Source organism: Monodelphis domestica, chromosome 2 (assembly GCF_027887165.1).
Source record: "Monodelphis domestica isolate mMonDom1 chromosome 2, mMonDom1.pri, whole genome shotgun sequence".
Lineage (NCBI taxonomy): Eukaryota > Metazoa > Chordata > Mammalia > Didelphimorphia > Didelphidae > Monodelphis > Monodelphis domestica.
Genome location: NC_077228.1, coordinates 332354126 through 332380809, shown reverse-complemented (window position 1 = coordinate 332380809; position 26684 = coordinate 332354126). Strand labels below are relative to the sequence as shown.

Below are 26684 nucleotides of genomic sequence, written 5' to 3'. Positions count from 1 at the left end.
GAGGCAGGAAGGGGGGCTCTTCTTACACATGGTCTTTATTCAGAAATATGAAATATCATATATAAAAATATTTTAAATTTTTGGAGGGTTACAGTTAGATAACTAGAATTTGCTTTGAGAAATAGTTACATAGAATAATGTTATTTTCTGCCTTTCTGCTTTACAAATATTCTATTATAATAATAATAAGCTTGTGTCAATTTTTAATTTTTTTCAGGAACTTACTATTCAATATAAACAAGTCATTCCAATATAATGTAACAATAGTTTTAAAAATCAATTTATTGTATAAAGTAATTAAATTGATCTTGCAACTTGTGGAAGTCATACCATACATTACCTTTTTGTGGTAAATTTATTTTCATAACATTTTGAGTAAGGGAAGTTATAAAAATTATAAAGGAAACTTACTTAGTATTAGAAATTCTCACCTAATTTAAGTGGCTAATTTTTAAAATGAAAATATCAGTGAACGAGACAGTGGTTGTATGTAATTCTTTGTGCGATACTCTGCTTCACAGAGAAATTGATGAAAATGACCTCCTAATCGTAAATATTAAATGTAACCTTGTTAATTATATAAAATCTTAAACAGATTCTTAGAAGCAGGTTGAATTCATGCAATACTTTACCATCCAGTTAAACTTATGGTACACTTATCTTTTAGTACTCCTTTTTTTCTCCCAAAAAAGAACTTTAAAATTTGTACTGACCTTTGTTACTGAATGAAGATCACTTTTATGTTCGGCATAAACTTATACCAAGATACTAAAATGACCCACAATAGAATGATTTGGCATTGATCCTAAGACCAAGAATAAGTTCATTTTTGTCTTAGCTTTTTAGAATTCTGTCACATCTTCCTTTAAATTTTTAAGAAATTTTTAGTTACATGTTTTGACAGAGTTTAGAATTGATGCTGTTTAAACAGTATTGTAAAGGCTACTCTATGAGTATAGTATGCAAAATTTATACCACTATACTGAAAGATAGTGGTATTCAATATTTTTATTTTCATGTGCCTCAGTAATTTAGTCCAGGAAGACCATAAAATTTCTAAGATTTGCTACATTTAAAAACCATGAAAACATTAATGTGAATAGACTTGATTTATTTAAAATTTTGTGTGTGTATGTGAGTGTGATTGGCCACCAATGATGATGATACTTAATGGACTGAGATAAATAATATTTGATGTCATGACACATGACTGAGATGTTCTCAGTTCACTGGGGCTTTTTCCCATTTATAGTTGTAGAATAGGGTTCTATTTGCAAAATATTTATACATGTAGCCAAACATTTATTTAAATTTTAACAGTTTATCATTAATCTTTTTTTATTAGGCTCACAATTTTAATCATATAAATTAAGGGCTTTCAAAATCTTCAGTTCTCTCTGTACTCCTTATTACCTGCTAAATTTACATCTCTTGTCTTCCTTGAATCATTAATCTTTAAAAATCCTTAACATGCACTTTTCAATTTGCTTTCAACATTCTTGAAAGAGGCAAGAAATTTATCCTATTTCCTTCATCTTCCTGATTGTAGCATACCCAAGAATCTTCTTTGACTTTTGTCGTTTTCTTGTGGAAAATCTTGATATATAGTAGAAGATGTGAGATTTTCTTTAAAATACATTTGCACCTTATAGGAAATCTCAATACTTTGTTTTGTGTTTATCATCACCACTTTTTATTAAGCCACCCATACATACACATTTCTATTTGAACCATTAAAGGACAGTCTTCTCTATCCTCCCTCTTCTCTTTTCTCTTCTCTCTTCTCTTCTCTTCTCTTCTCTTCTCTTCTCTTCTCTTCTCTTCTCTTCTCTTCTCTTCTCTTCTCTTCTCTTCTCTTCTCTTCTCTTCTCTTCTCTTCTCTTCTCTTCTCTTCTCTTCTCTTCTCTTCTCTTCTCTTCTCTTCTCTTCTCTTCTCTTCTCTTCTCTTCTCTTCTCTTCTCTTCTCTTCTCTTCTCTTCTCTTCTCTTCTCTTCTCTTCTCTTCTCTTCTTCTCCCCCCACCCCTTCATTTCTTGGTGGCTTGCATTGATTTTATTTCTGGTCATTTATTGGATTCCTTATCTGAAAACCTTTCCTCCAGAACCCTAGATCAAAATGTGAGACAATATTCTTGACAAATCAAGCTTGTTCTTCTTTAGAAATTTTAGTCACGTAATGCATTAATTAAGTCTTATACTGAGGCTACCTACAATCTATGCAAGATTTATTATTCCAAAATTTTAATTGTTATAATTTTTTGGTTACCTGCGCCTTCAATGGAATATTGTTATTAAAAATTCATTTGTTCTGGATCAGTGGATACCGGAACAAAGTGAAGGTAGTTCTTACCTGATAATGTGTTTGTGTTCCGATTCTGCTAATCCAGAAATCCCCACCCTTGCCCATCCCCCCCAACTACCCAATTTGTTGGAAATCATCCTTAGTTGTTACTGGTTAGGGAGTGACCTCCCTGTTTTAGTTTTTTTCTTCAGTTCAGCCCATAGATATGCCACAGAGAGGGTAGATTTTTACCTTTTTCAGAACACTGCTAAAGAAGTTCTCGACGGGGAATGTAGTCTGAAGAAGCACTGAGAGCAAAAAAATTCAGAGTGGTGATTGGCCACCTCTGTTTGATTGACAGGTTGCAGGGAGAAACCCATTTCTTCTGGATTAATGGAACTGGAAAACAGAAAACAATTATCAGGTAAACGCCTTTTTTTTTTAACCTTTGAAATTCACCTTTTAAAATATCAGATCACCCAGTGAATTACCAAAACATTGTGAGTAAATTTTTTTACAAGTATGAACCACAGTGTCTGGTGAACATTGATTTCTCTCTACTTCCTAGAATTGTCCAAATCACTACAGTTGCAACAAGTTTTCAGCCTTGGCAGAAAAGCCAGTGATTAAAAGGAGACAGATTAAATCCCAGAAGCAGTATTTTCAGATCTGTGTTAAAGGTGATGAGTAGAATTCTGTGGGTGGGGGAAGAGTGTTCTTTTACTACTGAATTGTTCCAATTCTATGGATAAATAGAGCACTTTGTTTTCCAGGGCTGTTAATTTAGTACTTTTCATGTATTTTTAAATGTATTGTTTAGTAGTAAAGCTACTTGCTTGTCATTTCACTTACTGTGTACATTTATAAATATTTTTCTTAAAGCTTTAGTCAATAAGTAGTAACCAGTTTGTTTATTAAAGAATATTTATTGATTCTTGAATGGGATATGTTTCAGATTGAAGGCCAAGGACATGGAGCAGTATTTGACTGCAAATGCTCTCCTGATGGTCAGCATTTTGCATGTACAGACTCCCACGGGCATCTTTTAATTTTTGGCTTTGGCTCCAGTAGCAAGTATGACAAGGTAGAGTATAATGAACAAAATACATTTTTCCTTTCATGATCCACAAATGTTTAGAAGTGTAACTGCTTTATAGGCAAAGTCAGATATAAACGTGACAAAATTTGAAGGATTTAATTTAAATAGTCATGAGGTAGCTTTTGTTTGTTTTTTCTTCCCCATTTTAGTTAAAGCTTAGTTCCTAGCAAAAGATTCTATGTAATGCCTTTATGGTGAAATTTTCATTCTTATTATTTTTTAAAATCCTTACCTTCTGTCTTAGAATCCATACTGTGCATTGGTTTCAAGGCAGAAGAGTGGTATGGGCTAGGCAGTAGGGATTAAGTGACTTGGCCCAGATCACTCAGCTCGGAAGTATCTGAAGCCAGATTTCAAATCAAGAACCTTGTCTCTAGGCCTAGCTCTCAATTCACTGAACTACCTACCTGTACCCTATGGTGACATTCGGTAAAGCCTCAAGTCATTAAACTAAATAAATAAACCAAACTAAACTAAACTGATGGGAAGTTACTTAATAAGCTCTTTCAGTCTATTTTCTTATCTGTAAAGTGAATCTATACTTTCAAAGGTTGTAAAGATCAACCAAAATAAAATCTGTATAGCACTTTACAAATCTTAAAATGCCTTATAATTGCAAACTTTTTATTACTAGTATTTAGAAATTTGAGGAACTCAAAAATTTGGAAACTTTGATTAAATTTTCCTTGATGATTGCATGTCAGCTCCTAGAAAAAGATTTAGGACTACTCTGTATTTCAGGTTTGAGAAAGGTTTCTCTCTTTAATCTGTCAATTTTTATTTTTCCCAAGAGTACTTAGTCATTTTCCCCAATTTTTCAGTTGAATTTAAGTGTGAGAATTTATTTTATTGTCTTCTATTTCTAAGGGGAGTTCTGGATATATTCAAAATATATGACACAAGGAATTATTTTTCATGCTATGTCCTTGGAATATTTATTCAGGAAGCAGCGTAGAAGATGGATTGATGGAAAAATTAGGCATCAGAAAGACCAGTTAGGAGATGATCTTGGCAAGAAGAGACCCTCATATATATTGGTCTTTACCGTGGTTATTATCTAGCTAGTTTTATAATTGCTTATAGTATGCTCTTTGTTTGGTTGAAATTACTTGTAGAAGCAGTATAAAATTGCATGTTACAGAAAATTGTACTATCTGCAACATTCCAAATATCATTTCTTGGAGTCACAAGAGGATAGGGACTATTTTTATTCTTCAATTTTAAATTATCTATGTGGACTATGGAGTAGGTAAGGAAAACAATTTGGTTTGAATTGGAATTGATCAATTTAAAATGATCATTGTTTATTGAAGGGAAGCCATATAGTAGTGGAAAAAATGCTGAATCTGGTCAACCCCTACACTTGAATCTTGCAATTCTATCTGTGTATGACTATGGCAAGTCACCTAACCTTGCTAAGTCTTTGTCATTCATAATTTAAAAATATTGCAGTATGTGTCAGAAATGGCCCTTTCTACTCTAAAGAATTCCCGAGGCCTTACATCTTCTTTATACTTCTTTAAATTATTATAGCTTTTAATTTCTTTTTCTTTTTTCTTTTTGGTATTTCCAGTATTATTATCTCTTGCTTAGGCTATCAACCACCTCTTTTATTCTTTTCTCAAGAATGATTATTTATATTAGCATTGAATAAAATGTTTTTAATGAAAATGATGCATTATATAATTGACTTACGCAAGTAAACTGAAATATAGATTAAGTGTTTATAATTAGGTTTAATTTTCAGTCTTTAATTTGTTACTGATACAGTAAAAAATTAAGTTCAGTTAAGTGAGGAAGCATCCAAAACACTTTATTTTTCCTTTGCCTAGAATTAACTAGAAGTCAATGACATAGATTGCTTTTTTTAATGATTGATTCATTAGTTATTTTGTACAAAGGACAATTTCTGTTCAATATATGTTATAGAATTTGGATACACTTTTAAGTATTTTGGAGACCTACATCTAAATTTATGTTTGTTACAAGTTTTACTGATAGCAGTTGATAAATGTAAAATATAATTGAAAGTTGAAATATTTAATAATAATTTTATAGTTAGCCAATTCTTCCTTTGTCATTTGTTATTTTTAGAAATGTTTTTAATTCATTAAGAAAGGGTTTTTTTTTCTGCATTAGTAATCTTTGTTTTCATATCTATTGGTTTATCTTTTTGCAGATAGCTGATCAGATGTTCTTTCATAGTGATTATCGGCCTTTAATCCGTGATGCCAACAACTTTGTGTTAGATGAACAAACTCAGCAAGCTCCCCACCTCATGCCTCCCCCATTTTTAGTTGATGTTGATGGTAACCCTCATCCATCAAGATATCAAAGATTAGTACCTGGTCGTGAGAACTGTAGAGATGAACAACTTATTCCTCAGATGGGGGTAACATCCTCAGGTAGGTACATACTTGATTTCTAAACTAGACTAGTTTTTATTAGGATGTTATATTTTTAGTCACCTAAATTAATTCAAATTTATATTTTAAAATATCCACCTTTAAGGTCTTTGGATTATACTCAAGGTTTTAATATTCAGTTAGATGATGTTTTGAAAGTTATAGTAACCTTAGTTTGTGTCTATTCATGACTCTTTGGTCTTAACAGAATAGCCACTTATAATGTGTGGTATTTGGTTGTGATATGAATAGTAGTGAAGCATTGATTTTGTTTCATTTAAAGCTTTCTTAGTCATTATTTACTAAATAATAATCAACAATCACAAATGTTTCAGTATACAAAGAATAAAAGCTGAACTTTTTGTTTTCTGTGCATTTTTTTTATGTTTTATTGATTCGTTCATTTCTGTTAGTTCCCACTAATTTGTCTCTACCCACACCCCCTGGAAACAACAAAAAGATCAGTTCTTCATCCATCTCTGAAAAAGTTTATGTCTCATTCTACATTAAACTCTATCTCTGGCAAGAGATGGAAGGTATACATCATCATCAATCTTTTGAAGTCACTATTGATCAGAGTTCTGAAGTTTTGTAGAGTTATTTCATTGGTGGACATAGTATGAATTTTCTTCTCATTCTTATTTCATTCTGTATCTATTCACAAGTCTTTAAGTTTTTCCAAACTTTTCATATTTGTCATTTTGTACATTGCAATATATTCCATTACATTAATACATACTATAGTGTATTTAGCCATTCTCCAGTTGATGAGCATTCACTGTGTATATAGTTTGTTGTGAGTGAAGTTTAACAAAAAGGTAAACCAAGGCACATTTCTTCAAGCAAGGTAACATTTATTAACAGTAACATGTATAACTGTCAATAAATGGGTCAGAGGCATAACTCAGTTTGTGCCAAAAACCCAGAAAGGAAGATGTAACTCATTTGTATGAGTATAGAACAAAGAACTGAACAGAAATCACACAATTGACTTGCATCAAGGGTCTGGGGGTTCTTGAAAGATCATGATTGGTTACATTAAGGAATGTGAATTTAGGGGACAGCTTGATGACTAAATAGATTAAAGGAGGCCCTGAATTCAAATTTGACTTGATACTTTTTAGCTGTGTGAGTCTGGGCAAGACACTTAATTCCTTGCCCTTACCACTCTTCTGCCTTGGAACCAATACACAGTATTGATTCTAAGATGGAATATAAGGATTTTAAAACTGGGTTTATACTCATGTGGGAAATTGGGACCACTTTTTTCTATATTTGTAGCAATTTTTTTTGGATTTATTAGACCCCATTGCAACCTTTGGTCAATGATAGAGAATCAAGAATTTAGAGCTACTGGTTCCTGGAAATTAAGGCCACCTTTCTAATTAGCAAGGATGAGGTTAAAGATGAGCGAGGTCAGCTAGTCCCTTTTCTTGGTTATATAACAAACCTTGCAAGTGATGCTAATATAACAATTCTCATACAGTTAGAACATTTTATGAAAATATTGATCCTCTCAACTTAGAAAAGTGTTTTCCAACAGTGATTGTGGGAAAGCCTAAACCTGAGTTGTTTAACATTTGAGAGGGAAGATGAATTTTTTTTTAACTCAGGATCTTAATTCAGATAGAAAAGAGACTCAAGTTTGTTACGTGGAACTATAGAATAAAATAAAATCTAAAATACAAAATCAAGAGTTAACTTTTAGCAAGTTCTTTTGGAGCTAGAGGTCTTTTCCCTCTTTAATCTTTAGACGTTATAGGCATAGATATAGGCCTCATAGTTGTATTGTTGAGTCTGATTGTTCTGAATTATTTCTCAGAAGAGCTAGACAAATTAACTTCCTCTAAACTCATTTTATAAAGTGAACATAATGGGTTGTATGAATAGAGATGCAGCATTTGACTTATTTTCTTTAATGATATTTTTTATTTTACCAATTGCATGTAATAAAAAGTTTCTAATTAAGTTTCCCAAAATTATGATCCAAATTGCCTTTTTTCCTCCTTTCCCTGCCCCCTTCCAGTGTTGGCAAGCAATTTGATCTAGATTATAAATGTATTATCATGTAAAACATTTCCATATCATTCATTTTGTAAGAAAATCATTATATAAGACCAAAACTTCAAAGCAAAAACCCAAATATATAAGTGAAAAATCAATGCATTGATCTGCATTCTGACTCCAACAATTTTTTCCTCTGTAGATGGATAGTATTCTTTTATCCTTCAGAATTGTCCTGGATCGTTGTATTACTGAGAGTAGCAAAGTCTATCAACATTTGATCATGTCATTCTCTTACTGTGTATAATGTTCTCCTGGTTCTGCTTATTTCCCTCTGTTTCAGTTCATGAAGATCTTTCCAGCTCTTTCTGAAATCATTCTGTTCATCATTCTTTATAGCACAATAGTATTCCATCACCATTGTATACCACAGTTTGTTCAGCCATTTCCCAATTGATGGACATTCTTTCAGTTTCCAGTTCTTTGCTGTGACAAAAAGTGTAGCTATAAATATCTTTGAGCAAGTAGGTCCTTTCTTTTTTTTTTTTTTAAATCTCTGGGATACAGACCTAGTTGTTCTACTAGATCAAATTGTATGCATTGTTTTGTAACCCTTTGAACATAGTTCCAAATTACCCTCCAGAATGGTTGGATCAGTTCTCAACTCTACCAGCTATGCATTTGTGTCCCTGTTTTTGCCACCTCAACTCCAGCATTTATCACTTTACTGACATTTTGGCTAATTGAATAGATGTGAGGTGTGGTACATCAGAGTTATTTTAATTTGTATTTCTCTAATCAAGAGGTAACTAGAACAGTTTTTCATATGATTATTGATAGCTTTGATTTCTTCATTTGAAAATTAATTACTTATATCCTTTGATCATATGTCAATTGGGGAATGAGTTAATGAGACCTCTATCAGAGAAATTTGCTTACAAAATATTTTTCCCCAGTTTGTTTCCCTTTTCATCTTCATCATTGGTCTTTTTTTTTTGGTACAAAACCCTTTTAATATATTCAAAATTATTCATTTTACAAGATGCAGCATTTGAACATAAAGGAAATCCCTTTGAAAAATCATCCTACCCAATTCTAGTCTCTATAACTTGAACCAAGATGACGCTTGTTAAGTTTGAGCAAACACAACTGCTCTAACCTATTTACAAGCAAGCCTGTTTTCTTTTTGTTTAAATTTTTTTGGGTGGGGAGAAGCAGCAAAAATATCTTCTCTCACCCTACCACCTCAAAGCACAAATGAAATGAAAAGAAAAACAATTCCTCTTATATACACTTATATAATCAAGCAAATAAATTTTTGCACTGACCACATCCAGAGCAAATACATGTTCCTTTTATGCTCTGGAGTCCTTTATTTTTGTGGGTCAGGTAGTATGTTTCATCATTATTCCTCTGGAATAGTGGCTTATTACTCTTACCAGATGTCCTCATTCTTGTTTATCTTTAGCATATTTTTGTTTTTCTGAAACCCTCTCCATCATTTCTTACAGAACAGTAGGATTCTATTACATATAACATTTTTAGTAATTCCTCAATTTATGAGTACCCCTTCAGATTCCCATTTTTTTGTAACCTCAAATATTTTTATGCATAATATAGAATGTTAACTCAGAATGAATTCCTCTTAATCTAACCTTCCTCTAAATTCTCTTCTTTTTCTTCTTCCTCTTTTTGACTTACTTTGTCTGCTTAAATTCTTTTTGCTCCCTTGTAATAATGATATTTTCAGAAGAGACACCTGTGGTTTTTCTCATATCAGAATATAAATAGTCCATACTTCTGTATCATTATCCATTCATATTTACTTTTTTGTTTCTTGTAATTTCTGCATTTCAAATTCAGAGTTTCTAGGTAGCTCTCATCTTTTCTTCAGTAATGTTTGAAAATCTTCTATTTCATTACAGTAGTAGAGTCATTCTTGGCGGTAAGCCTGTATTCTTTAGCTTCTGGAATATTTTATTCCAAGCTCTCTTCCTTTTTAGTGGTGATTGCTAAATCATGTGTGATACTGATTGTGGCTCCCATTTGCTTCTTTCAGGCTGCTTGTGTAAAAATAATAGACAAACTAAAAATAATGTAGTAATGGATTGATTATGAGTTATAAACTGATTTAGATACTTTGCTCTGCTTACAACGTATCTTAAGTTGATATCAGTAAAATGAAGCTCATAAGTGAACTTCTCTTCAGGGCTACGCGCAAGGATGCTAAAGACACTCTTGTTATAAAAAATAAAATATTTATTGAAATATATAAGGATAAAAAATGATTTCTAACTCTTAAGGGATTGTATAATTGAAAATCTGTTACCCTAAAAAAGAACTACATTTTTTGGGAGCCCACTGACTTCCTGTTATTATGTACTTCCTGCAGACAGTGGATAAATTCAGTGTGGGTGGTCCTGCTTGGCCTCTTTGGCTTCCTGGAAAGGATGGTGGTGGTAAGCCAAGGGGTTTTTAACAGGGTGATTAGCCATGATCATGTGGTTTTTATTTTGTATCCCTTTTATTCCTTTATTTCTAATTATCATTCATCAATCTCTTAAAATATTTTTATCATTTGAGATTAATTTTATTTTTATAGGATTATAACTCCACCCAAATAAAACTCCCTGGTTGCACAAGAAATTGCTTCTCTTGTTTCCACAGGCTACACCGATCCTTCCTGACCTAACTAACCCATGTTTTTTACTATACTAAATAAACTAACATTATTATCCTCTTAATTCTTAACTTTGTCTCCAAGTTATAAAAGTAACAAAAGCTAGCTGGCTGAGTCTTAGCAAGAACTAAGTTAGGACTCTGAGCCTTAACAGACTCAAAAGACCAGGGTTGTCTTTGGTCTTCTCAGAGTTAAAACAGTCTGTTAAAACAGTATTAGTCAATAGTGTTTCCCAAGTTGGAAAAAGAAAAAACTAAGCTCCTTCAGGTCTTTCCTTCCTTTCCTTCTACCTCAGACAGTTAGACAGACAAAGATGCTACCTCCTCCAAGCCCTCAGATTGAGAGTCTGACTCTCCCAACACGCAGAGCAATTGTCACAGAAAAACTGTTAGACTTGAAACTGACACTGTCTCAGCTGTGTTTGAAACTCCAATTCTTTCTCAAGCCAATTTATTTACTTCTTATCTCTAAACTAATATAACAAGACAATTTCTAATATCATCTTTATATTTGTAATATTTTTTTTCTTTGACTCAGTTCTGGGAGTTGACGGTAAATATCTGGATATTTTTAATTGGGAATTTCAGGAAATGAACGGTGTATTCTTTCTGTGTCGACTTTGACCTCTTGATATAGAGATCTGGACAGTTTTAATATTTCTTGAAATAAGATGTCTAGGATCTTCTTTTTTTTTCCCTTGGTTTTCAGATAATTATCATTGTTAATTTTTTTTCTCCTCAGTCTGTTTTCCTGGACAGTTTGGATCTTAGTAGGGTTGGCTCTATCCAGGGATCTATAACTTTCAGTGTTACCAGAGAGCTCTAATCTGGGACAAAGTCTGATTGCTACCAATCTATCTAATCTAAACTCTCCAAGTTCCTGACCTGTTTTGGGTGTGAGCAACAGTAGTCTGCTGCTTGAAATAGTCATCCTGGAAGCTCCCCTGATTCTCGATGATAGACCTTTGCCTTCCACTTTGATTTGTGCTATTGCCTTACTAGGTTTTTCTTTTGCAGGCTTCAGACTGGGTTATAAACTGGAACAGAGAACTTGATGTTCTCCTGGAGTTGGAGAAACACTACTGCTATTTGCTTCTGCGCTTTTCTCAGCCTAGCACCTGCAGACACTCATTACATTGTAATGCCATTCCTGAGTGCAGGTCTCCTTCCTCAGTTCACCCTGTGTCTATGACCTGGAATTAGATAGTGGATAGATAACAATGCAGCCAACTGGCACCTGTTCTCAGGTGGAGCTCCCAGTATAATTTTGGGATGATCCAGTATGAGCGTAAGAACAACTTTTGCCCTGGTATACAGCATTGCTTTGTGCAGTGTGTTGCTAGCCAGACTGTCACCAATGTCTATAGATTCTGTCTGTCTCCTTATACTGACCTGTCGTGGAAAAATGATTTCCTTTTTCTTGAATTTCCCCATCAAGATTTGGCCTAATGTTTTCTTCCAGAATTGAATGTATGGAGAAGTTAAAACAGGTGCTCAGCTGTTCTGCTTCTTGTTATTCTGTCATCTTGGTTTCCCTTCCAAACAAGCAAATTTTCACAAAATTCACAAGCAAACCAAACTTAGTTTTATTGTATCCAATTTTTAGGCTATTAGGTAGATAAGCTATAAAGCTATATAAAGCTTTAAAGACTTGATGTGCCATGTCAACCTTAAATTTTGGTTAATGAATATTTTATGATTTGGGGAAATTCCTAAGAATTATTCCAAAAGCATGAAAGTTTTAAAACAGTGAAATTGCTAGTATTCAAAAATATTATTTAAAATTGCTCTTTGTTTAGCAATTAGCATATTCATATAGTCTCATACGTAGAAATCTTTCACTGGTCCCTTTTTTCCTAATTTCTACCCATGCTTATTAGATGCAAAACTGAAATATAGGTCTTTCTGAAGCTAACACTATCCTTTTAATATTCTGCCATGTCACCTCTCACTGTGCCTATTTGACTATGAATCAGTCATTTACTTTGTACTTGCTATAAGCTATTGTTGAGATCATAATTTATAGGTGAATTGGTAAATTGTACTGGTAAAGGAAGTATATATCTATTGAATCACAGATTCAGGATTCTCTCCTCCCATCCCCATCCCCATCCCCATCCCCAGTTAATACTTGTTGAACTGTTTGTTCTGTACTATTAAAAAAAAAAAAAGGAGCATGAGCAGCTGCTTAGGGGAAAGTCTGGCCCATGGCTAGATTCACCTCCCCAGATGATACTTAACAAATTCTTCTAATCATTAGTCATTGGATGATTTTTGAAATGGTTATGCCAGACTAACATGATTTCCTCTTTTGACAGGATTAGTAAACCAGTGAATGACAAGGATGCTGTAGATATAGTTTACATAAATTTTAGAAAAGTTTTTTAGTAAGTATCTCTTGCAATTTTGTGGAGAAGATAGGATATATTAGTACAATTCAAAATTGGTTGGATGGCCAGAATAGCCATGAAGGGTTAAAAATCATTGTAGCAGTGGGTCTTCAGGAGTATGTCCCAGGAATTTCTTTTGTCTTATACTGTTGTATATTTTTATCAATGATTTTGGATGAAAGAATTGTTGGAGTCATCTTTCACATCAGTGTATTTATAATTATGTTTTGTTTTGGGGTTTTGGTCATGTATGAGTTTGCTTTCATTTGGAAGTGTGTTTTGCATGATAATAATAAAAAAAAAAAACCTTTCTCATTAGATATGAGGATGGCTCAAAGCCAGGAGGGATAGCTGACTCTCTAGATGACTGTCAGAATCCAAAAGATCTTGACAAGCTTTCGAATGTGGGTTGAATCTAATGAGATGAAATTCAGTGTAGGTAAATACTTAGTCTTCCATTGGGGAACAAAAACCAGCATTATAAGTATAATATGGGGAAGGCATGGTCAGAATGCGCTAGGAAAAAAGATTTGGAGATTTTAGAGGACTGCAAGCTCAGTATTAATCATCAGTATGATGACAGTCTGTAGAACTAATGTGATCTTGTACTCCATTAAGATTTTCACAGGCCTCATCTAGACTGTTATGTTCTTTTCTGTGCTCTTGATTTAAGGTAGACGTTTATAAGTTGGGAAATTAGTTTAATAAGAACATTGACAAGTTGAAGAAGGTCCAAAGGAAAGCAGCTAGAATGATAAGGGCCATGAATACATTGCATGAGCACTGATAGACTGAAGAAATATGTGATGTGTAATCTTGGAGAAAAGAATAGTTTGGGAAAGGTACAATCGTTGTCTTGAAGTATTTCTCAGCCTCCAGAGGTTAGAACTGGGAACAATGGTTAGAAATTGCTAAGAAGTAAAATAAATTATTTTTCAAGGTAAGGTCATACTAGTTAGAACTGAATTAATACTGCCACACAGCCTTGAACCATGCCACATTCTTTGAAAGTCTAAGAATTTTATCTAAACAATGGAGATAAACATACCTTGGTTTTCTGGCACCCCACCTGATTTAAGATTTGTTTATAATGTACTGGCCAAAATCAAAGTTAGATTTGTTGGGGGAAAGGCTATTTCTCAAAGATATTTTGAATTATCAAATATGTTAAAAAATATTCTCATAATGAATTAAAGAATGAATCAAAATGAGAGTTTGGGAATAATGGCAGAAGTTTTTATTCTGCTTTAACTGCATTTTATTCGTTCTACTTAATTACTAAGATTTCATTTATTTTTAAGTACCATCCTTGTAATAATGATTCAATTCATTTACATAAACTTACTGTGAGGTCCACTTGCCAACTTCAATTTTTATATATATCTTACCTGTACAAACCTGATTATATAAACAAGTTCCTTCATCTTTTCTCCCAGTTTTCCCTTATGTCCTCTCCCACCTATCAGATTTCTGATAGCATCTTTAAAATTCAACAAAACTGGGGGCAGCTACTTGGCTTAGTGAATTGAGAGTCAGCTCTAGAGATGGGAGATCCTGAGGTCAGATCTGGCCTCAGACACTACCTAGCTGGGTGACTGGGTAAGTCACTTAACCTCCCCATTTCCTAGCCCATATCACTCCTTTGCCTTGGTTCCAAGGCAGAAAGTAAGGGTTTTGATAAAAAAAATAATAAAATTATTCTTCTGTCTTAATTGATTACTTTTACCCAAATTTAACCCCTGTATTTTAGAAAGTGTTCAGGGAAAAGTTGGTTAAATGAATATATGTCAGATAACCAAGATAAGCTCCAAATAGATAAGATACTTTAGTTATAGGGTAAAGTTACAAACAATGTAGAGGAACAAGGAAGAAATTATCTTTTAAATCCAGCCTCAGATTCTTACTATGTGACTCTGGACAAATTCTAAAATCAGGTAAAAGATATGACTTACAGCAAAAGAATGGCATTGCATAGTAAACATTTTTTTTTTTAAGATGTAAAAAGTTGCATGGTTTATTTTTTAAATCAATAAATTGAATTATTTTTTTTTTCTTCCATTCATTTGCATAGCTCTCTGGTTCTGAGTTAGGATTTTTATAATACATTATTCTTGTAGAAAATTAGCTCTTTATAAATGGTCATTAGATAGCATTTAAATATATTAGCATAACATACTTGGGGAGGGGGAAGCCCATTTATTTCAGCTATTCCGTGCATGAGAAAAATTTTGGCACATTGTTCACTGAAACTTCCTTTTGAGTTATCTATGAAGAGAATATGCTTGTTTATAAGAGAAACACAATAAAAAATGGTAAAAAAAAATGGAACCTGAGTAAGAAAACAGTTTCATAACATCAAGAATCATTCATGAATATTATAATAATTGGATCTGTTAATCATGGTTCATTCTTATTTATTAAATCATAAATAACCTCCCATTGTTGGAACCTTACTAGCCTACTTTTAGTTATTTTTGAAATAGTAAAAATGTGATTTTTGAAATTTGTAGTGTTTATTAATTTAGAGGATTTTTTTCCCATTAATAAGTCTAAATTGTTGAAGTTTTACTTTGTCACATCATACTTATTTAGCAAGTATTGTGTTGATTGATTTATTATAGTAATTATAGTATTTAATGACCTATACAGTTTCTTACAGTCTACTTTTCTACCTTTTTTTCATATTAGTTCTCTACATACTCAGTGTTCAAGTTCAGCTGGACTACTAGAAGTTCCCTGAATGTGGTCTTAACATTCTCATACATATATGAAGGCTTTTTCACATCTCTTCCTCATGGAATTCTTCTCTTTAAGAGAAAGGGCCATTTCAAGGTATTATTTATTCCTTGAAGCCTTCCCTGATCACTCTCTTTCACAGAAGCTATTAGCAATGGTTGGAAAATACTGCTGGAAATTATTGAAATAACATTACATTACTTAAGATTATATATGTGTGAAATATGACTTGACCCAAGGAGTTCAGAAGGTCCAGAATCAGGACACAAATCATTCTCTTCACTCCTTGATTTGTACCTAGTGGTCATTAGCTCAGTGTAGTGGGCAAAGAAGTAGAGGAGAGAAGTTTCATGTGCTATCTTTCTTCTCTTTTTAATATCTCTATTGGACTTTTCTGGATTAGAATTTGTGTCCAGCAGCCCTGTAGTACATAATGGAGGAAAAAATAGAGCATACTTAAGGATGGTCTAGAAGTTACTATACATAGAAAATTAAAGGAAATCCATGGAAACTAGAAGAAAATTACTGGGCAGGAAAACAGAGTTAGAAATGCAAGGGTAAAACAGGAATGATTTCCTCCCTAGCCTGATGTAATTGGTAGAAGAGTAAAGCCTGAAATCAGTCTACTTGAATTTGAATGACTGGTCAAATGCTTCTTTACTGGGTAACTGTGGACAACTCAGCTAACCTCTCTTGTCCTTGCTTTCCATATTTGTAAAATAAGGAAGTTGGAGTTGATGATCCTTACAGGTCCAAGTCTGTGATCCTATGGTTCACCCTAATCTTCTCTTTTATTCTTTGACAATTTCAGGAACATAAATACCATTCATAGTATGGATATATCACTTCCACTTACATGAGTTTGGTTAATAATCCCTGTATTTAAATTTAAAAACATAAGTTTTGGATAAATGTGATTACATAAGTTTCTTATAATATTTAATCCAAATATGAGTATGAGCCACTGGTTAATACCATATAGACAAAAATAGTGAGTTGGGAGTTTTCTGAAATGTGGCAAGAATAGTAGTAAAACAATAATCCTCAAATTTTTGTATCTTTAGAAACTTTTTTTTTAATTGGAAGATTACATAAATGAATCCATGATCTCATTGCAGCCAGTATCCCCTCCACCAATGTAGATCTCAGCCGGTGTGATTCTTGTCCACATCTTTAATTTTTTCACACAGAATCTACTCCGCTTACCTTTTTGAAAGTAACAACACTTTCATACTTTGTCAGAATGTCTTGACACTTTGTCATCTGTGCCTGGTACTGAGTCCCATCCAACATCAACGAGAAAGGAAAAAATGAGTGCCTAGTACCTAGGGTTCTGTGGTTACATAAATCTTGAGTATGGAGACTGAGTAGAGGAGGAAACTATGCCCCAATTCCTACTAACTCCGACACCCAGGGATGGTTGAACTGTGACATAATAATGTCTCTGCACTGAGTTCTTGCTTCAATCCTTGAACATCAGAGTACCAATACTGTGTAGGCAGATGCTTGTTCCTGCTTGTCCTTTCTCTTGCAGAAGTTCCAAAGGGAGTGTGCCGAGTTTTGTTTATATATTTATGAAGAATTAAAACTTTTAGATTTGACATTCCAGGACAAAGGAACAGGTCTACCCATCCACCATATCTCTAAATGTAGTGTTCCTATTTCTTGATTGATAGTCATTTTCCCAGGCCATGTGATTTGGTTCCATTTCAGTCATGTGACTAGACTTTAATTCCATATTCCTGTGGCTGAGTCCTTGTTTCACATTTAGATTCTATTAATTTCACCATTTTCTTTTAGCAGAAGTGTTGTCATCCTTTTCCTGGTAAGAAGTTAAAGGGGACTTTTGTCCATGTATGGTATTTATTTTTCATAAATTAGGAGGAACTTAAAATACATTGTCTTATGCTTTTTTAAAGAATGAAAAAATTTATTTATTGAAGACACATAGTTCTGCTACCCTTAAAACTGTTCTCTTCCTACTTTTCCTCTTGGTTCAAACCTCATGAAAGTCAGGCTTATGGTACTGAGGGATGTGAACTTTAAAATTACTCCACCCTACTTAGATAAACTTGTAATCTCTTGATTGAACAATGAAGGTACTGAGTTCTCACCTTATAGTGAAGCTAGAACTTTAAGCTAAGTCTATTTTTAGGTCTTAATACAAAAAGGTAATAAGTAACTATAAAGGTTAAATTAATCACAAAAAGGTCAAGTAACTAACAAAAGGTGAACTTAACAGGGAAAAGAGCAGTATGGCTCCATGATCAAGCAGTAGCAACACTTCTCCTATACTGTCAGAATTTAGAGGTCTGTAGTACTTAGGCCTATATAACTGTCCACAGTGAGTTTATCTTAATAAATTGAAGTATTAATAGAAGAGTGACATTTTAAAAATAAAACTAAACATTTAGTGATTATTAAGTAGAATGAATTAAATGCCAGCTGTAGCAGAATAGAAATTTCTCTGGTCCTTTCCAAACTTGACTTCTTTTTGCTTTTATAAAAATGTATTTGGTCTTGAGGAATTACTCATTGTTTAAAATAGTATGTTATTATCCACAAATACTTTTGCTTATATCCTTTTTAGAGTCTAGTATAGATTATATAGCATTATTTTGAAATTTTTTTATATAATAAAATATTTTTAACCCCTACTAGAATGTATATTTATGGGGACAAGTGATATTTTATATTTGTCTTGTTATCACCAGAACCTTTAAACAGTAGATTTTCATAGTAGAAGCATAGAGTAGATGTTTTTCAAATGTATATGGGACTAAATTGAAAATGTTGCTCATTGCTTTTATTGTTCATTACACCATTGTTATCAGTAGTTACAATTTTTAAAAATAGATGGCTTTTTTTTTTTAATAAGAGGCAGTTGATGGCTCAGTGGACAAAATGTAATCAAAAGACTCATCTCCCTGAATTCAGAGGTGGCCTTAGACACTTTACTTGGTGTTGACCCAAGTAAGGGCATGTCACTTAACCCCATTTACCTCAGTTTCCTCATCTATAAAATGAACTGAAGAAGGAAATTGCAAATCACTCTAACATCTTTGCCAAGAAAACCTCAAAAGGGGTCCCAATGTGTCAGATACAACTAAAAATGGACTGAATAATATTTTTTAAAGTTTCAATTACACTGTATTCATGCTCTTAAATGTTTGAATGCCTGTTAGAAAATAACTCAGTATATTTATTAACTTTATTGTTTTTCCTTGCTTTAATGTAGGACTAAACCAAGTCTTGAGTCAGCAAGCAAACCAAGAAGTTAGTCCTTTGGACAGCATGATTCAGAGGCTTCAACAAGAACAAGATCTGAGACGCTCCAATGAAGCTGGTACCAGTAACAATAGCCGTTTAGGCAGAGGTTAGCTTTTTTTTTTTTTTAATAGTGGCATGTTATCAAGACTTTGATTCTACAAAATTTCTATGACCTTCCCCTTTCCACTATCATCATTCTAATTGTCTTACATTATCCCTTGTTAACACTAGCAGAACCAAGCACATCAATCGACATAAAAATATTAGAATTTTACTTCTAAATATATATATGTATATCTTTGAAGTGTTCTATATCAAAATATGCTACTGGTTCTTTAAGGTATTCTTAAATCCTGATTCTTTTCCTATTTAAAAAATACCATAACAATCTCTGAACCAGTCTTTTAACTTGCCTGGTCTATCTTGGACATAAGAGATAACTCTAATTCCTGATTGTGATCTTAACACTCCTTTGTTAAATCCTATAAATTACAGATTGAAGTCTAAATTCACTCTTAACATTCCTATTTTCCTGTAATCTGGTTATTAACATTGTCCTATCTTGCTACCTTTTTTTCATACTGCTCTTCCTTATGTGATTTTGTGCCCTTTTTACCTTTGCTATTCTTACTTTCTGCATGTTCAGATTTTTATTCATCTTTGAAGGTCTAGCCAATGTTTTAGTTTTCTTCCATGATCATTTCCCTTTGAGCAAACATTCTCATAACATTTTTGTTGTGTTTTAAGATCTTAGTATGTAGGAACTGTTATGTTATATTTCTTTTGGTATTTATATATCTTATTTAATGTTCTCATTTTTCTTATGTCCCTCAGAACATAACCTAGTGCTTTTTATATAACAAGCTAAATTAATTTATAGAATTAATTTGATCTTTTATATAGAATAGCCCCGCTTATTTAAAAAGCAATATTTATAAATATCTCCATTATTATGTTTCTAAGTAATGTAAGGCATACTTCTGTTAAAATAAAGAAATTTATGAGTAATGGGGGTTTTCATATTGTAAACTTGGGGTGTGTTCATCTGATAACTTTTTTAAAGCCTTTTTTAAAAAGATAATGATTTGATTTGACTTTAGAGTCTTGTACTTCATTGATATATTCCATTAGCTTATTTACACAACTGAATCCATAATTGATATCAATATTTTGGTATTAAAATTTCGTTTCTGGTTCAGTTTTATCTACATTTAATCTATATTCATTATAAAGAATTTGATTGACTATAGTAATATAAAGCTAAACTCTAATTAAAAATGCCGGTTCATTTTATTGTCTAGTACATCTATGCTTCATACGTCTGTATGTCTGTTTGTGTGTATACACACAAAATTTTCCCATTGATTTACAATAAGCTCTATTGTTTTTACTTTTTGTTCAGCCTCTGTAAGCTCTACCTCAGAAGTTCATTCACCACCAAATATAGGCCTGAGGCGCAGTGGACAAATTGAAGGTGTAAGGCAAATGCATAGCAATGCACCAAGAAGTGAAATAGCTACTGAACGGGATCTTGTGGCCTGGAGTCGAAGGGTTGTAGTACCTGAATTATCAATTGGGGTTGCCAGGTAAGGGTAGCCAAAGTGTCTGTTTAGAATTAGAGTATTTGAATATCTTCTGGGACTATTTTTCCTCTAAATTAGAGATCAACAAAGTATTGATCTAGAGCAAGCCAAGAATATTTTTTTGCTTCTAATTCAAAATGCAAAAAACATTATTAGCTAAGCAGACTAGACTTGGCCCACAAGAAGGAGTTCATCGGCTCCAACTCTAAAGAAATAGTGAGTTTTCAGTAAACAAATCTTGAGGGGGAGGAAATTAAATTCTTCAGTTTGAGAGGTAAGGTTAACAGAAGGTTGAATCACAACTGCTGATTTTCTTAGATTTTCATATCAGATTCATTGGTGTATGTGTAGGAAGGACTTTTATATGGTTAGATCACAAGTGTGATTTGATTAAACCATAGGATATGTTTTGAGTGTTGTACTTAAATCACAGGCTTTCTTTTTGTTGCTAAAAATGCAATAAAATTTCAAAATAATTAACCCATTCATTTTGCCTTTTTGCTCTTCTTTTTTTTCTTCTTCTTTTTCTCTGTTCTGTTATCTGGCAAAGAGAATAAGCTACAATTACATGTTGTTCAATGGTCATACTCTGTAGGTGTTTCATTATAATCATATTCTCATGATCCATCCTTTGGGACCATCTTACGAAGGGAATTGATATAGTTATAACCTATAAAAATGTAATTATACCTCTATAAAAATAATGCTTTTTGATGAATATTTTTATCATTTTTATATATAGTCCCTCAATTGCTTTCTAAAGATACTATCCTCTCATCTCTTCTTTTACCATCTATAAATAGAATGACCTAATAAAGGCATTACCTCCACTTCTTACCATTTACTCTATCCCTTATGATCTATCTTTTGTTCTTTATTGAAACAATTTTTTCCAAGGTCATTGATAGCACTAGTAATGATAAAACAAAAAACCTTTTTTTCCACTCCAATTTTCCTTGATTATTCTAGAATTTAACTGAATGAAGCATCTCTTGCTCTTGCTTCTTGAAGCCTTACTTAATTTTATCATACCATCTTCTCAGAGTTCTGCCTCTTGGACTATTCTTCATCCTTTTTGTTTTCTTTGCTCTTCACTTTTGTCCTGTCTCCTTAATCTCAGGTAAATATCTATGTTCTGTCCTAGGTTCTCTTTGTTTTCTCACTGTATCTAAATTTAGCTTCAATTATCATTTTTCTACAGATTCCCTGAATCTTTTTCCAGAGTAAGGGGGCTATGTTTTTCATTTCTTGTTTGGCATCTTCACTTGAATGTCTCATTATTATCTCAAATTCAACATATGTAGAATAAACAATTCCAATTCTCCTTAAAAATCTTCTTTCCACCAACTTCTTTATTTATGTTAGTGGTACCACCATCTTTCTAGTCTCTTTTTAGCTCTTCTTTCTCCCTATATTTCTAGTCAGTTTTGAAATTCTGATGTTTGCAATTCCACAGTATGACACACCATTTCCTTCCCCTTTCTTCTTATATAAAGACCGTAGTGATAGTTATACAATGGCCCTTATCTTTTTTTTGTTGTTGTTCTGGACTATTATAAAAGCTTTCTAACTAGTTTTCCTCCCTCCAGCCTTTGTTTCCTAATCCCTTCCTTCATGTCACTGAGTAATCTTTCTACTACATTGCTATGATCTCATCACTCCATTATTAAGAAAACTTTTAATGGCTTCACACTGCCTACTAAATAATAATAAAATACAAACTATCCTTAAACCAAAAGCCGGGCTTCAGTTTTCTTGTACAGCCTCATTTAATACAACATCTCTTTGCATATACCATTTTCCCAGCTGAACTCAGAAATTTTCCATTCTATCATTTTCCCAGCTAAACTCAGAAATTTTCCATTCTATCATTTCTCTCAGTTCTCTTTGACATTCTTAACTCAAATTCCACTTTCTCTATGAATTTTAACTAACATTCCTTCCCTCCAATCCTTTCGTCCTCATAGTTCTCATATCACTTTGTGTGAACATCTCTTTTAAAATTACCATTTTTATGTTTTATCAGATTATTTTGAATATTTTTCATTCCACCAACAAAATTGTAAGTTTTTTAAAAGAAGAGCAGTGTTAAATCTTTTCATCAATCACTACACATTTTGTACCAGGTAGTTTGCTAAACTGTTGGAGATACAGTTTCAAAAAAAAGAAAGAAACAGTTCCTACTCAAATTACTTATTTTGTATCAAAGAGGATGGCATGTTCATATAAAAACACTTGCAGAATGAATAAAAGGTAGTTAAATAATAAGATAGCTGTATATACTTTTCTAACTGTAACAAGTTACTTTGCTTATAGTAGCTACTTCATAAATGTTTGAATGAGCAAATGGCTTTGGAATTGGAATGCAAAAATGTATTTTACATAAATTTCAAATTTAGAGACACTGCATTAATAACATTCCATTAGTAACATTTTGTTAATATGTATTCTTAATTGTTTTCTTTCTTATAGAGAGATTTACAGCAATGCAGAAATAAAAGAATGAGGATCTCCTTATGCATTTTCCCCCAAATTAATTTTTGTTCTGAAGTCATTTATTGAACACTCTCCTAACATGCATGTGGCTTACTTCACTTTTAGTAGGCAAGAAGAATGGAGAACTGCAAAGGGAGAAGAAGAAATAAAAATTTACAGGTCAGAAGAGAAAAGAAAACACTTTACAATTCCAAGGGAGAATAAAATACCCACTCTCTCAAAGGTAAATCAAAATTATTCATCTCTATAGTATTTGAACCTAATACACTGTGCTAGTTAAAGATTAACTCTTCTATACTTCAGAAAAGCTCTAATTTTCTTCTAACACAAAATAAGTTGCAACTCCTCCATTCCTTAGTGTACTGTCTTTCAGAATTGTACACAAAGACAATTTTTCCCTTGGTGGTCAGCCTTCTGGTCATTAGCTTTTCTAAATGTAATTTGTCTGGTTCTTTAATGGGAGAAAGAACTATAGAATCTGTCAACTGAGCTGTATTCGAAATGACAATACTATATTCTAAACTTTTCCATCCTACTAAAACATTCCAAAGCTGTTATCTGCTATTAAAGCATTAGAGAAAGTCCTATCAACTCTGTGCCACCATGTAGCATTGAGGTGGATGTTTATTACAGTAGTTAATATGAATATTTAAAATTTATTTTTTACTTACTGAGGTTAATATTATGTAATGACTTAACTTTCAATGCCCTCTGGTAATTTTATGAGACTTAAAATTTCAGAAGACTTGTATTAATATTGGTAAAGGGATTTTTCAACTCCTATGAAATCATAAACCTTTATCCTTTATCCCCTCTAAAAAAGTAACTTAGTCTCTTTGGATCTCAGTTTCATTCTAAAATGAGTTTTGAATCATGTGGCCTTTAAAGGCCGATCAGCTTTTAAGACTGTGATTTTATGGTTGTGTTTATTCATTATAACAAAACTTTGATCTCATATTGACTTCCCTCATTCCCTCAACCCAGGCCTGGCTAACTACTATTACCTTGTGTCATTAATAAAAATGTTTAAATTAACTTAAATAAAACTCATATAAGAAGATATCTATTGCAAATCACATTATGTATTTCAAGTATTTGACTACATTAATGTGGGTATTTTCTCCATGGATACAGAACAGATTGTCCATACCAAGACATTATGTATGATTTTTGTGTTCTCTCATAGACTTTTGACAGGGTTTATGTAATATGCTGCAGGCCTTCCTTTAGATTTATTTCTATTTCATGAGTACCAGTGGAATATTCAATTTATGTCATTTCCTTTTTCAGTAATCTGCTTTCTGAATGATCAATTTGTAACTTGTTTATTCTGACCTTGTGTCTCTCTGTTGACTTCTGGAAAGTCTTTATTAATAGTTATGTTTTAAAATTCCATTGGGTTTCATTGGAAGGTTTGTGTTTATTTTTATTTTTATGTTTGTTTTTTTAACGAACAGCTTGGTGATTTATTGGCATTTTTACAACTATATTTTTATCACCACTCACAAGGAAATACCTTAATCAATTTCAAGTGTTCTATGTAGGATAGGAAGTAGGGACTGGATCTATGTTGTGTTTTTTTTTTTTTTTTAATTAGAAAGAACTTCCATGTGACCAAATCTTTTCTACCAATATTGGTTGGCAGCTTCTCTGCAATTTATAATTGGGAGAGTTGCCTAAAACAGGTTAAGTCACTTGCTCAGGGTCATAGAGTATTTGTCAGAGATTAGACTTTGAACTCAAATTTCAAGCATAGTTTTCAGTCCACTTGTCTGCTGCTTCTAATGATAACATTAAGACGTTAAGACGACAGTTTAGAAGACATCAGGGGAAATGGCTATACCAGGCACATACGGAAAGACTGCATGCTGAAAAGTAACTACAGTCTTGAAAGCATCAAAGGATTGTTTTGTGAAAAATATCAGGGAAGAATATCAAAAGAATGAGGAAATTATTGGGAATTTTATTGCTACTTAGAAAAGACCATTAAGAAGCCATCAGTTAATTACCAATTTATATACCTGCTTACTCAACTTTTAAAAATATTTATATGACTGTTTAACATAAACACCAAGGTGTCCTTTATTATTTAAAAATGAGTAGGGAAAAACAGCCATGTTTTTTCCAGTGATTTTAAAGTCACATAGTTTCCAGAAGAAAAGAGAATATAAGACCTTAAGGCTGGCCTAACAATGTGTGGCAGGACAAATTAAATGAATGAAGCATTCCTCTTTATATAGACTGAAGACACTTGCAAGGCCAACATTGAGTTAGTACCTTATTCCATATTTCTGGAATGAATTTTGTGGATGAGATAATGAATCATGTCCAACATTGACTATAGAATGAAGAAATTTGACTGGACAATGTTTTAGAAATTGTGTGGTGCTTTTTAATGATCATGAACATAAAACAGTTATTAATTTTGTATTATCTGTTCTTTTGTAACATCCAAACCACTTTTTATTAATACAATATTCAAGAATTAACAAATTCACAAGAAAATTATTTCTAGTTTTCTATTTAAAATGTGGTTGGATCTTCATTTTTGACTGCTACTATTTTTATTTCATGACTCTGGAAGAATTAAAAAAAATATTACTAGATTTCCCTATAATTTTCTTTACTTAAATATGATGGAATTCTAGCATACTTAAAGGCTTAGGGACTCTTGGTAATTTTCTAGATCTTTTTCATCTCTTTAGTCTTCCTACCCTTGTTTCATTCAGAAACTTCTAAAAGTCTGTCATATGAAAGTGTCGTTTATATACTGAGAGGGAGATGGCAAAGTCCTACAGGAAACATTCACTTAAGCCCAAGGCACTTGTTACCCTTTTAACAGAAATTCTGAGTAATGTTTCATTGGTGTGGATATAAATATCTATTAACCCTGTTTGGTCTTCTCAATGTCCTAGGCCAGTTTCTTCTATCAGTGATGAAGAATATCTCTCTTTTGTTCTCTTTTCTTTATGTAGAGAACGTGTTTTTCTTCTGCAGAAAATAAAAGAATTCCTTTATGTGTCTACCTGTGACAGTTAAATTTCATGTTACTCCAAGCCTATAAACAATTCCCAAAAAGAAGTCTTTATTCTTAAAATAGCCTTCATTTTCTTCATTTTTATTAGCCTACCTTAGGGAGTATGCTCACTTGCCTCTTCCCAGTATTTCACAAAACATTAGAGCAAGAAGTGACATTGGACATAATCAGCCCAGTTCACTCATTTTACAAGTAATGAAACAGGCTTAGAGAAATGATATGACATCTAAGTTCATACAACTATTCAGTAACAAAGCCAAAAATCAAACTCTTCTTTAGTTGTGAATTACAGTTTCATTTGCACTATACCATACTTGGGTCTTACTTGCCCTTTCACCCTCAGTTTTTTCTCTTTCCCTTGTCTGCAGTGCTTTGTTCTGCTAAAGCAACTGTACCTCTTCCTAGAGGTGCCGTATGCTTATGCGAGATTGTGAGACACCTCTGCCCCCTACTTTGTGCTACTGCAGTTATTAGCCTTATATGAATATTGCCCATGTTGCTTCTCTTCCAAAGGGGCATGGCACAGAGTTACTGGCAGTAGTCTAATCTACTTTCTGCTAGAGATACAACTGCCTGGGCATGACTGCAGTTCATGTATGAGACTCCTCAACCTCTAATTTTCTTATAGATGATCTCTAAAGTTCAGAGGGATATTAGGGAGATGTAGTAGACTCTTGAGGATTCTAATCATCTGACACTGGATTTT

At 32.8% G+C, this 26684-nt stretch overlaps 1 protein-coding gene and 1 long non-coding RNA gene across 5 annotated transcripts in view; one reads left to right on the top strand and one right to left on the bottom strand.

Moving 5' to 3' along the window:
• LOC103094849 (uncharacterized) overlaps nucleotides 1–17017 on the bottom strand; it is an 85877-nt gene extending 68860 nt beyond the window's left edge. Inside the window, exons 1-2 of the long non-coding RNA XR_008916600.1 lie at nucleotides 16799–17017; nucleotides 2532–2678 (exon numbers count right to left, since the gene is read on the bottom strand). This is a non-coding gene — a long non-coding RNA (uncharacterized LOC103094849). The remainder of the gene's footprint in view (nucleotides 1–2531; nucleotides 2679–16798) is intronic.
• Nucleotides 1–26684, top strand: part of PHIP (pleckstrin homology domain interacting protein) — a 187256-nt gene that overhangs the window by 94814 nt on the left and 65758 nt on the right. For all 4 annotated transcript variants that reach the window (XM_001365983.4, XM_007484241.3, XM_056818518.1 and 1 more), the window contains 5 exons: nucleotides 3235–3363; nucleotides 5558–5783; nucleotides 18831–18968; nucleotides 20265–20448; nucleotides 23047–23164. In XM_001365983.4, the coding sequence (XP_001366020.2) occupies nucleotides 3235–3363; nucleotides 5558–5783; nucleotides 18831–18968; nucleotides 20265–20448; nucleotides 23047–23164 (795 nt within the window). The remainder of the gene's footprint in view (nucleotides 1–3234; nucleotides 3364–5557; nucleotides 5784–18830; nucleotides 18969–20264; nucleotides 20449–23046; nucleotides 23165–26684) is intronic.